At 44.5% G+C, this 12950-nt stretch overlaps 1 protein-coding gene across 2 annotated transcripts in view; it reads right to left on the bottom strand.

Moving 5' to 3' along the window:
• Nucleotides 1-12950, bottom strand: part of pabir2 (PABIR family member 2) — a 103249-nt gene that overhangs the window by 48829 nt on the left and 41470 nt on the right. For both annotated transcript variants that reach the window (XM_068047059.1, XM_068047058.1), the window contains exons 4-7: nt 5986-6029; nt 5592-5646; nt 4720-4812; nt 2688-2776 (exon numbers count right to left, since the gene is read on the bottom strand). In XM_068047059.1, coding sequence (XP_067903160.1) covers nt 2688-2776; nt 4720-4812; nt 5592-5646; nt 5986-6029 — 281 coding nt within the window. The remainder of the gene's footprint in view (nt 1-2687; nt 2777-4719; nt 4813-5591; nt 5647-5985; nt 6030-12950) is intronic.

The raw sequence follows: 12950 nt of genomic DNA, 5'->3' as shown, positions 1-12950 counted from the left end.
ACCCTCAGAGAAAAAGTTTCTCTTCATCTCTGTCTTAAATTGGTGACCCCTTATTTTTAAACAGCGGCCCCGAGTTCTAGATTCTCCCACAAGAGGAAACATCCTTTCCACATCCAGTCAAGAATCCTCAGGATCTTATATGTTTCAATCAAGTTGCCTCTTACTCTTCTAAACTCCAGCAGATACAAGCCTAGCCTATCCTACCTTTCCTCATAAGACAACTAATACATTCCAGGTATTAGTCTAGTAAACCTTTTCTGAACTGCTTCCAATGCATTTACATCTTTTCTTAAATTAAGAAACCAATAATGTATTGGTCTCTTGTGGTCTCACCAATGCCATGTATAACTGAAGCATAACTTCCCTACTTTTGTATTCAATTCCCCTTGCAATAAATGATAACATTCTATTAGCTTTATTACTTGCTGTACCTGCATACTAACCTTTTGTGATTCATGCACTAGGACCCCTCTGCAGCTCAAAGCTCTGCAATCTCTCACCATTTAGATAATATGCTTTTTTATTCTTCCTGCCAAAATGGACAATTTCACATTTTCCCACATTATACTCTATTTGCCAGATCTTTGCCCACTCACTTAACCTATCTACATCCCTTTGTAGCCTCATGTCCTCATCACAACTTACTTTCCTACCTATCTTTGTGTCATCAGCAAATTTAGCAACCATACCTTCCATCTCTTCATCTAAGTCATTTATATAAATTGTAAAAAGTTGAGGCCCCAGCACAGATCCCTGTGGCACACCACTCGTTACATCTTGCCAACCAGAAAATGACCCATTTATGCCTACTCTCCATTTACTGTCAGCGAACTAATCTTCTATCCATGCCAAAATGTTACCCCCTACACCATGAGCTTTTATTTTCCACAATAACCTTTGATGTGGCATTTTATCAAATACCTTCTGGCAATCTAAGTACAGTACATCCACCAGTTCCCCTTTATCCACAGCACATGTTACTTCTTCAAAGAACTCCAATAAATTGGTTAAACATGATTTCCCTTTGATTACCCAGCTTGGATAAGAAATTGGCTTCAGGACAGAAAACAGAAAGTCATGGTAAATGGGTGCTTTTCAGACTGGAGAATGGTAGACAGTGGTGTTCCCCGGGGGTCAGTGCTAGGACCATGGATATATTACACACATAAAATAACTTCGATATTGGAATATAGAGTAAAATCTCAAAATTTGCCAATGATACCAAACAGGGAGGTGTGGCAAACAGTGAGGATGATACCAATCGACTTCAACAGGGCACAGATTGGCTAACAGAATGGGCAGCCATGTGGCAGATGGAATTTAATACAGAGAAGTGTGTGGTGATACATTTCGGCAGAAGGGATAAGGAGAGGAAATATAGATTTTATTGACACAGTTCTAAAGAGCGTACAGGAACAGAGGGACCTGGGAGTGCATGTGCATTTACCTTTGAAGGCGAGAGGACATATTGAGAGAACAATTAGCAAAGCATATATGATCTTGGGCTTCATCGAGGTATTGAGTACAATAGCAGGGAAGTTATGCCAATCCTTTATAAAGCTCAAATTAGGTCACGACTAGAGTACTGCTTCCAGTTCTGGTCACCACACTTTAGGAAGGACGTGAGGGTCCTAGAGATGGTGTAGACGAGATTTACTAGAATGGTTCCGGGGATGAGGGATTTTAGCTACAAGGAGAAGCTGGGATTGTTCTTGGAGCAAAGGAGATGGAGGGGAGATTTGATAGAGGTGTACAAGATTATGATAGCTTAGATAAGGTAGACAAAGAAAAGCTGTTCCCATTAGCTGATGTTACAAGGACTAGGGGACACAGATTTAAGGTTTTGGGCAAGAGATGCGGAGGCGGGGGCGGGGGGGAGGGTGTGGGGAGAGATGTGAGGAAGAACTATTTTACGCAGCAAGTGGTTATGACCTGAAACTCGCTGCCTACGAGGGTGGTGGAAGCGGAGACAATCAATAATTTCAAAAGGAAATTGGATGGGCACTAGAGAGAAATAAACTTGCAGGGCTACAGGGATAGAGCAGGGGAATGGGACTGCCTGGACTGCTCTACAGAGAGCCAGCACAGACTCAATGAGCTTACTGGCCTCCTTCCATGTCGTAATTAATCTATGAACCTGTGTTGTTACTTTTAGTGGTTTGTGTATCTGTACCCTCCCAGATCCCTCTGATCCTCTATTCCATTTAGACTCTTATTTTCCAAGGAGTATGTGTCCTCCTTAATCTTCCTCTTACAATATACTACTTCCCAGTTGCCGATATTGAAGTCCATTTGCCAATTACATGCCAATTCTGCAAGTTTATTAATTTCTTCCTGTATTTTGTTGCAGTCGTCCTATATGTGGGGCGTCAGTGAACCAGAGAAAGACCCACTACAAACAGCAATAATTACTCTTATTACCCAGAGACAAGTCTGTTTATGTTGCCTTTAACACTGCGATATAGTTTTTTTGATATCCATCACCATCACCCTTCACCCCAATTCCCATCACCATCTCAGGATAACTAGGGACAGGCAATAACTGTCAGCCTTGCCAGCGACACCCACATCCAGACAGTAAACTTTTTTTTTTAAAAAGCCTCCAAAAGTCAAATCAGGCAATACTGCATTCACAACACTTCAAAGAAATATTTCTGATTCCACAATTCTGATAAGATAGCACTTACGTGGCAAACCTCCGTGTTGGGCTGGGGGTGGGACTTGGAGGGAGCCCATTACTACTCACAAAAATCTGCAAGGAAGGTGAGAAGCATTGCTGTAGGGGGTGGGAGGAGGAAAAGTGACAAGTAATCAATATTTAGAACAGAAAATCAAATCCTGACAGTAGTGAGAAGGAAGGCTGTGTGTGTGTGTGTGTGTGTGTGTATATATATATATATATATATAGGCTGAACTATATTTGAAGATGGGGAAGAGGAACAGACAAGGGCAACTTGAGATTTAATTTGGACATCAATCTATCAAAGTGCCAGTTTTCAAAAAATCCACAGTTGCCGAGAGAAACCCTTTATCCATTGGCCCAGTAGTTTCCCAAATCATCCATAGTCTAGTTGCCTGGATATAAATAGCTACCGAACACAAGATGCTCATGCCCATCAGTCAAGGACTGTTTGGTAGTGTCAGCCATAGCTCAGTGGCTTGCACTCTCACCTCCAAGTCAGAAGGGTGCTGCTTCAATCCCACTCTAGAAACTTGAGTACATTATCTAAGCTGACACTCCTTCAGTACTAGAATGGAGTGCTGCACCAGTCATCTTTCAACTGATATGTCTACCCTCGGCTGGACATAAAAGATCCCATGGCACTGCTAAAAGAGTAGGAGAGTTCTCTCCCGTGTCCTGGTCAATATTTATCCCCCATCCAACATCACTGAAATATATTGTCACATTGCTATTTGTGGGAGCTTGCCGTGCACAAATTGGCTGCTGCATTTCTCACAACAGTGACTACATTTCAAAAGTATTTATTTGGCTGTAAAGTGCTTTGGGATGACCTAAAGTCGTGAAAGGAGCTATAGAAATGCAAGTTTTTTTTTAAAATGGCACTTCGCCTAATATTTTTCTGCCAAACAAAATAATCTGCTAGCTAGATGAGTTCTCCCTCGTAATGTCCCAGACCATAACCACCATTGGTAGAGTTTGCTTATGAAAAGACCTTGGAACCTGATGTGTCCATTGTCAGTTTCAGGTACCTGATGTCAGACTGATGCAGGCACCAGAGATATGTTGTTGGGCTTAACACATCCCATAATTAGTGCTGTGGAGCTATGATTTCACTATGTTTAGTGCACTGGTCTGTTAACATGGAGCTGCAACACATCAGAGATTGGGGACAGTACACGAGTGCTCACAATCCACCTGGGCAGAGTCACAGCACTTAACCCGTGTTACCACAACAGAGCAGAAGCTACACCATCCGGAGGGAAACTGGATCGGAGGAGCTATTTTTTAAGCAAGAGTATAAGGGAGAGAAAGTGACACAGATGATCTTTGTTGGCTAAAACGAACTTGAGGAGGCTCACTCCAACTCAAGACGTCCACGGATCAAAGCACTAATTTGCCCCAGTCACTCATTAAACAAGAGCCATGCAGGTGAGCACAGGATGGCTACGTGGGATTGCAGAGCAGAGCGCACAATCTGGGATCTTATTTGGAGTTTAAGGTTGTGGCACATCACTGGGGCCTTTTCCTTGATTCCCCCCGAAACCCCGTCACCCCGACTACCCCCGCCACCCCAACCTCGACTTGACTCCCCACAAACTCCATCACCCGACTCCCCCCAAAATCTTGTCACCCCAACTACCACCCCACTCAACTCCCACTAAACCCATCCTGACCGCACCCCACCGAAACCTGACTTGACTCCCCCCAAAACTCCATCATCACGACCCCCCCCCCCACAACCCGTCACCCTGACTCCTCTACTCTCCTCAACCCTACCTCCCTCTCAAACCCAACTCCCTCCCAAACCCAACTCAATTCTCCTCAAACTCTGACTTTCACTCCAAACAGAATAGGTATCCAAACAGGATACAGATGGTGGAAGCTCTGAGATCAGCATTACCCGGATGACTTTAGGTCAATTCTCGCTAGATTGGTTTCTTCACAATGACTCCCCAGTAACATCAGCTTCTGAAGAAAAGTTTTACAAATGGCGATCTTTCTGATCGGAACAATTTACATTGTGTAATGATTCCTACCTTTCCGATCCCTCTCGTTGGTGAAGGAGCTGGTGACACAGGAATGAAGTCAATTCGCTTTGGCGAGGCAGATTTATCCAGGTCATTGTCACTCTGGGGGAACAGAACATCACTCATTCTCAATTGCTCCAGCAAAGGACAGGCTTGAACAGGGCTCTACTGGAGATATATGGCAATATCAGGCAGCAGTACATACAGTGCTCACTATAATATAATATAATGCAGTATGTGCCATAGCCTGATATTGCTGCATGATATTGTATTATACAGAGTAATGTGAGAGCACTCACTAAACTAACGTTCCATCCATTACATAACCCTCTCTCATGCAGTTTATCAAGAATATGGCAAATCTGTCATTTTAAACAGATTGTGCGGTGAATGTCTCCCATTAAGTTAACTGGGGCGGAGGGTTGCAACTGTCTCCTCACAGAGACAGACAATCGTGTACAGTTAGACTGTCTCCTCACTGAGAGACTGTACACTATACCTCTGTCAGTGGGTGATCTAGTTTCCGTACATCTGCTTAGTTTACATCCGTTTGGAGTTTGTGAGCTACTTTAATCTCTCACTGCTCACAAAGCTCTGTCCACCATGAAACTGAGTGGCCTGGACACATTAACCAATTAATTCCAAGGGATTAAAGTAAGAAGTGCTTTAAGCTTTCTTCCTGGAGATTTTACAGCCTCTGACAACTAACAGGTACTGAAGAGGAACAATAAAGAAAAAAGTGTTACTTAATGCGCACACAAATGATTGCTTTCTCAAGGAGCAAATCACTCCATCAGAAAACTGGATGCAGCTGTGGTTAGAACCACCTACAAAAGTTGAATAACTAAGGAGATTTCTCCCAGTGTACAGTAATCACTCACCAGATTCAAGCTCTCCTCCCATGAAACACTCATCTGCATTGCTGCCTGTACTCCCCTGTTTATAAAACAAACTCAGAATCAACACAGCAAGTCCAGAGGCAATTCATTGGTATCAAAAGGCAGCAATAACCAGAGACAGATTCCACAGCAGTTTAAAAAGTACAAAATAGAGCGAGAGCGAACTAGGAGCAAAGTGCCGATTCTCAATATCAAGCTATAGGTGATACTTCTAAAACACTTCCTCCTTTAAGTAACTGATGCTCAAAATAAGTAAAATTTTTTGGAAAATCGGACTAGCTAGAATATTCAGAGGTGAGAGAAGTACAGTTGCAAACCAACTAGTGGCACCAAAGATTCTGACTTTAATCCTAAATAAACACTGCTCCAGTCTTACCTCTCATGAGCTGTCTCTCTGTTCATGAGATCCATTCCTTCTTCCTAGTTAAATAAAAATACAAGAATTGGAGTCTATTTTGATATATCTACAACCAATTAGATAATAATAGGAGTATACGGGACACAACAGTGAACAAATTCAGTAATGGAGTAACCATCCTCTACAGGAGAGTCTGCAGGTTTGATACACGCACTTCAGGCTTTGCAACATCACATGAACAAATTCCAAAAGACACGAGTCAGTCCTGCTGGTTTATTCCAACCTGTAACTGCCTCCAGGATCTCTAATTAGTCTCAAACTGACCTCAGGAAAGCACAGCAATTGAACTTCGTAGCCTTGAAGGGGTGTCACAGATTATAGAGAGCTGCATCTCAGCAGCAGAATAATACAGGGTGTATGATATGGTGAAACACTTCTGTTCTTATAAAATGGATCGGTTTACTGACCAAAGTAGTGCCACAGGAGACCCAGGTGTTTTATATAAATTGGGGTCATTGGGGGCTGCAGTCTCAATGCAGATAGCAGCTGCTAATAATTCCCGATAACAGGCAACGAGAGGCAGCTCATAGCCAGGAGACTGCAACTGCAGGGAAAATGCATCAATCCATTATTAGGGAAGTGGTCACGGGGCATTTAGAAAATCATAATATGACTGGGCAAAGTCAACATGGATTTATTAAAGGGAAATTGTTTTTGGCAAATCTATTAGAGATTTTGAAGTTGTAGTTAGCAGGGCAGAAAGGAACCAATGGATGTAGTATATTTGGATTTTCAGAAGGCATTCAATAAGGTGCCACACAAGATGATGTTACACAAAATTAGAGCTCATGAGATTGGGGTTAATATATTAGCATGGATTGACAGACAAAAACAGAGTAGGAATAAATGGGTCATTTTTGGGTTGGCTGTAACTAGTAGGGTGCTACAAGGATCAGTGCCTGGAGCTTCAGCTTTTTACAATCTATACCAATGACTTGGATGAGGGAATCAAGTGTAATGTATCCAAATTTGCCAACAATACTATGTTAGGTGGAAAAGTAAGTGGTGAGGAGAACACAAAGAGGCTGCAAAGGGATATAGATAGGTGTGTTCTATTCATCAAAGACAGATGGTAAAGGATAGAACTGGATCCAATTTTGACACACTTTTATTTATAGAGATACACAATAGAAACATGCACCTCCTCACCCCAAGAAAACAGTTCAAGTCTATGTCTATTTATAGGGGCACAAGTGAATTCCCAGTTAATGCCCACCATCTGCATGCAATTAATATACAATTAATAGCTTCCTTTCTCTCTCCAAATAAAAATTTGAGTTTATACATACAACCAAAAAAAAATGAAATCAAACACCTCCAGATTCTGTACAAATTCTTACAGGACCCCTAACAATTTCTTCCTATATACATTTCTTTTTGTAAAGAAATATGTGGCAGTTGATAGCTTTCATCCGCCCATTTAATTTCACAGATTTCCATTCTCTCCAGCATGGTCAATCTGTAACCTTTTCTCACTCACATGTTCCGTAGAGTGTACATGATCCTACAATGAACAATTATCTATAGAACATTCAACAGGTGGAGGCTAGGTCAGTGAATATATTCAAGGCCGAGTTAGACAGATTTTTAGTTAAGGCCACAATCAGATCAGCCATGATCTTATTGAATGGCGGAGAAGGCTCGAAGAGCCAAAAGGCCTACTCCTGCTAATGTTTCTTATGTTCCTGTGGTATACTACCCACAGTATGCCAGTTATGAAGGTTGAACTTGGTGCTATGTTTTTAAAAACAGATCTTTAAGTCAGTGATCTCACACCAAGTTTGCCTTAAGACGGGGGGGGGGGGGGGGGGGTGGGGGGTGCGTGCTCGAGGGGGAGGGAGGGGGCGTGCTCGAGGGGGAGGGAGGGGGCAAGCCCATAGACTAATTGATATCGACTATATCCTCCAACCATCTGAAGTGAATTCTTTGCATGAACTGCCCATGCCAGGGTGGTTGTCAACTTGCAGTCTGGTTCACCAGCAAAAATTTTATTCAGCAGTTCATCGATCACTGCAATATTCCTTTCACAGAGTCCATTGCTGAAAGGAGTTTCAGCTGCAGCATTCATGGTCATGATGTTCATATTTTCACATATCTCTGAACTCGTCATTGGCAAACTCCCCTCCGCCATCAGTCAAAAACATCACGGGTGGCACAAGTCTGGCCCCTATTCATTTCCCCACGATTTTCTATATAATAACCCTTGTGTCCTTACTAAGTATTATTGTAGAAAGACTAAATCTGGTCGCCATGTCTACAAAATGGAAAATGAAAATATTTCAGGCTTTGTCCCATACCTTGAGATTCATGACAACTACCACAATAAAGTCACATGCCAATAGAGGCTTATAATAGGGCGCGGCCATAGAGTCAGAGTTATACAGCACACAAACAGGCCCTTTGGCCCATTGTTCCTGCCAGCCATCAAGCACCTAACTATTCCAATCCCATTTTCCAGCACTTGGCCCGTAGTCTTGTATGCTCTGGCATTTCAAGTGCTCATCTAAATACCTCTTAAATATTGTGAGGGTTCCTGCCTCTACCACCCTTTCATGCAGTGCGTTCCAGATTCCAACAACTCTCGGTGAAAAGTTCTTTCCTCAAATCCCCTCTAAACCTCCTGCCCCTTGCCTTAAATCTATGTCCCCTGGTTATTGACACATCTGCTAAGGGAAAAAGTTTCTTCCTATCTACCCTATCTATGCCCCTCACAATTTTGTATACCTCAATCAGGTCCCCCCTCAGCCTTCCCTGCTCTAAAGAAAACAACCCTTGTCTATCCTGTATCTCTTCCTAGCTGAAATGCTCCAGCCCAGGCAACATCCTGGTGAATCTCCTCTGCACCCTCTCCAGTGCAATCACATCCTTCCTATAGTTTGGCAACCAGAATTGTACACAGTACACAGCTGTGGCCTAACTAGCATTTTATACAGCTCTACCTATGCCCTGCTGCCTTCAGTTATCTATGCACAAGTACACCAAGGTCCCTCTGTACTTCCTAAGGTCCTATCCATTGTATATTCCCTTGCCTTGTTAGTCCTCCCAAAATGCATCACCTCAACTTCTCAGGATTAAATTCCATTTGCCACTGCTCTGCCCATCTTACCAGCCCATCTATATCGTCCTGTAATCTAAGGTTTTCCTCCTCATTATTTACACCACCACCAATTTTCGTGTCATCTGCGAACTTACTAATCATATCTCCTATATTCACATCTAAATCATTAATGTACACTACAAACAGCAAGGGTCCCAGCACTGATCCCTGCGGTACACCACCGGTCACAGGCTTCCACTTGCAGAAACAACCCTCGACCATCACCCTCTACCTCGTGCCACTAAGCCAATTTTGGATCCAATTTGCCAAATTGGACCCTGACGATATTCCGGCAATAGTACTGAAGACCTGTGCTCCAGAACTTGCCTCGCCCCTAGCCAAGCTGTTCCAATACAGCTACAACATTGGCATCTACCCTGCAATGTGGAAAATTGCCCAGGTATGTCCTGTACACAAGAAGCAAGACAAATCCAACTCAGCCAATAACTGCCCCATCAGTCTACTCTCAATCATCAGTAAAGTGATGGATGGTGTCATCAACAGTGCCATTAAGTGGCACTTGCTTAGCAATAACCTGCTCAGTTTGGGCTCTGCCAAGGCCACTCAGCTCCTGACCTCATTATAGCCTTGGTTCAAACGTGGAAAAAAGAGCTGAACTCAAGAGGTGAAGCGAGAGTGACTGCCCTTGACATCAAGTCAGCTTTTGACCGAGTATGGCATCAAGGAGCCCGAACAAAAGTGAAGTCAATGGGAATCAGGGGGAAAACTCTGCGTTGGTTGGAGTCATACCTATCGCAAAGGAAGATGGTTGTGGTTGTTGGAGGTCAATCATCTAAACTCCAGGACATCACTGCAGGAGTTCCTCAGGGTAGTGTCCTAGGCCCAACCATCTTCAGCTGCTTCATCAATGATCGTCCTTCAATCATAAAGGTCAGAAGTGGGGATGTTCGCTGATGATTGCACAATATTCAGCACCATTCGTGACTCCTCAGATACTGAAGCAGTCCGTGCAGAAATGCAGCAAGATCAGGACAATACCCAGGCTTGGGCTGATAAGTGGCAAGTAACATTCGCGCCACACAAGTGCCAGGCAATGATCATCTCCAACAAGAGAGAATCTAACCATCTCCCTTTATCATTCAATGGCATTACCATCGCTGAATCCCCCACTATCAACATCCTAGGGGCTACGATTGAGCAGAAACTGAACTGGAGTAGCCATATAAATACCGTGGCTACAAGAGCAGGTAGGAGGCGAGGTTGGCACACTTGGAGGGCGGAGTTCCAGAGCAGTAAGTATAAAAAAAAACTTACCTCCGGATTCTCGGAGCAGACTCGGAGGGCGGAGTTCCGGAGCGTAAGTTACCTCGGGGAGGGAAAAAAAACTGAAAAAGTGACGTCACAGGAAAGCTGTGACCTGATTGGCTGGTAGGGAATCTGCACCGAATTTGAAAATAAAACTGATAAAAATTGATTAAAACACTAATTAACTAATTAATAAGTAGAGTAACTAAACCAGAGGGAGGAGATTACTGTATTTAGTTAGCATTCAGAATTTATTGTAGAAATCTAGCACTAGGGACCACATAGTTAAGTGTATCATAATTTAGTAAGGATTTAATAAGTATTTATTTATTTTATATTAATTAACTAATTAGTGCTAGAAATGTCAGTTAGAGGGGTGAAGTGCTTCACCTGTGAGATGTGGGAGGTCTGTGACGCTTCCAGCGTTCCGGGCGACTACATCTGCAGGAAGTGTACCCAGTTGCAGCGCCTCACAGACTGCATGGATCGGTTGGAGCGGCAATTGGATGCACTTAGGAGCATGCAGGTGGCAGAAAGTGTCATAGACAGGAGTTTTAGAGAAGTGATTACACCCAAGGTGAAGGCAGATCGATAGGTGACCGCTAGAAGGGGCAGGCAGTCAGTGCAGGAATCCCCTGTGGCTATCCCCCTCTCTAACAAGTATACCATTTTGGATACTGTTGGGGGGGATTCAGGTGGCAGGACTATATCTCCAACACAGAAGTCCTTGAAGCGGCCAACACCCCCAGCTTATACACACTACTGAGTCAGCGGCGCTTGAGATGGCTTGGCCATGTGAGCCGCATGGAAGATGGCAGGATCCCCAAAGACACATTGTACAGCGAGCTCGCCACTGGTATCAGACCCACCGGCCGTCCATGTCTCCGTTATAAAGACGTCTGCAAACGCGACATGAAATCGTGTGACATTGATCACAAGTCGTGGGAGTCAGTTGCCAGCATTCGCCAGAGCTGGCGGGCAGCCATAAAGACAGGGCTAAATTGTGGCGAGTCGAAGAGACTTAGTAGTTGGCAGGAAAAAAGACAGAGGCGCAAGGGGAGAGCCAACTGTGCAACAGCCCCAACAAACAAATTTCTCTGCAGCACCTGTGGAAGAGCCTGTCACTCCAGAATTGGCCTTTATAGCCACTCCAGGCGCTGCTTCACAAACCACTGACCACCTCCAGGCGCGTATCCATTGTCTCTCGAGATAAGGAGGCCCAAAAGAAAAGAAAAGAAGGGGGGGGATGGCCTATCAGGGGAAAACAGCAGCAGCCAGAGCAGTGGCACCACGGCTGGCACTGTTGTTCAGCAGGGAGGGACAAAGTGCAGAACAGCAATAGTTATAGGGGCTCTATAGTCAGGGGCACAGATAGGCGCTTCTGTGGACGTGAAAGAGACTCCAGGATGGTATGTTGCCTCCCTGGTGCCAGGGTCAAGGATGTCTCTGAACGGACAGGGGGCATTCTGAAGGGGGAGGGTGAACAGCCAGAGGTTGTGTGACACATCGGTACCAACGACATAGGCAGGAAGAGTGATGAGGTCCTGCAGGGGGAGTTTAGGGAGTTAGGTAGTAAGTTAAAAAACAGGACCTCTAGGGTTGTAATCTCTGGATTACTCCCTGTGCCACGTGCCAGTGAGGCTAGAAATAGGAAGATAGTGCAGCTCAACACGTGGCTGAGCAGCTGGTGTAGAAGGGAGGGTTTCAGATATCTGGACCATTGGGCTCTCTTCAGGGACAGATGGGACCTGTACAAGAAGGACGGGTTGCATCTAAACTGGAGGGGCACTAATATCCTGGCTGCCAGTTTGCTAGCGTCACTCGGGAGGGTTTAAACTAGTGTGGCAGGGGGGTGGGAACCAGAGCAGTAGGACAGCTAGTGAAATAAATGAGGAGGACATAGTAAATAAGGCCTAAGAGGAAGAGCAGGCAGGAAGATGTTGCTGAGCACAGCGGGACTGGTGGTCTGAAGTGCATTTGTTTCAATGCGAGAAGTATAACAGGTAAGGCAGATGAACTTAGAGCTTGGATTAGTACTTGGAAATATGATGTTGTTGCTATGACAGAGACTTGGTTGAGGGAAGGGCAGGATTGGCAGCTAAATGTTCCAGGCTTTAGAAGCTTCAGGAGGGATAGAGGGGGATGTAAAAGGGGTGGGGGAGTTGCATTACATGTTAAGGAGATCACAGCTGTACTGCGGGAGAACACCTCAGAGGGGTCATGCAGCGAGGCAATATGGGTGGAGCTCAGGAATAGGAAGGGTTTAGTCACGATGTTGGGGGAATAGGAAGGGTGCAGTCACGATGTTGGGGGTTGACTACAGGCCTCCCAACAGCCAGCGGGAGGTAGAGGAGCAGATATGTAGACAGATTTTGGAAAGATGTAAAGTTAACAGGGTTGTGGTGGTGGGTGATTTTAACTTCCCCAATATTGACTGGGACTCACTTAGTGCTAGGGGCTTGGATGGAGCAGAATTTGTGAGGAGCATCCAGGAGGGCTTCTTGAAACAGTATGCAAGTCCAACTAGGGATGGGGCCATTCTGGACCTGGTATTGGGGAA

This window comes from Heterodontus francisci, chromosome 15 (assembly GCF_036365525.1).
Source record: "Heterodontus francisci isolate sHetFra1 chromosome 15, sHetFra1.hap1, whole genome shotgun sequence".
NCBI lineage: Eukaryota > Metazoa > Chordata > Chondrichthyes > Heterodontiformes > Heterodontidae > Heterodontus > Heterodontus francisci.
This window is presented reverse-complemented; position numbering and strand designations above follow the sequence as displayed.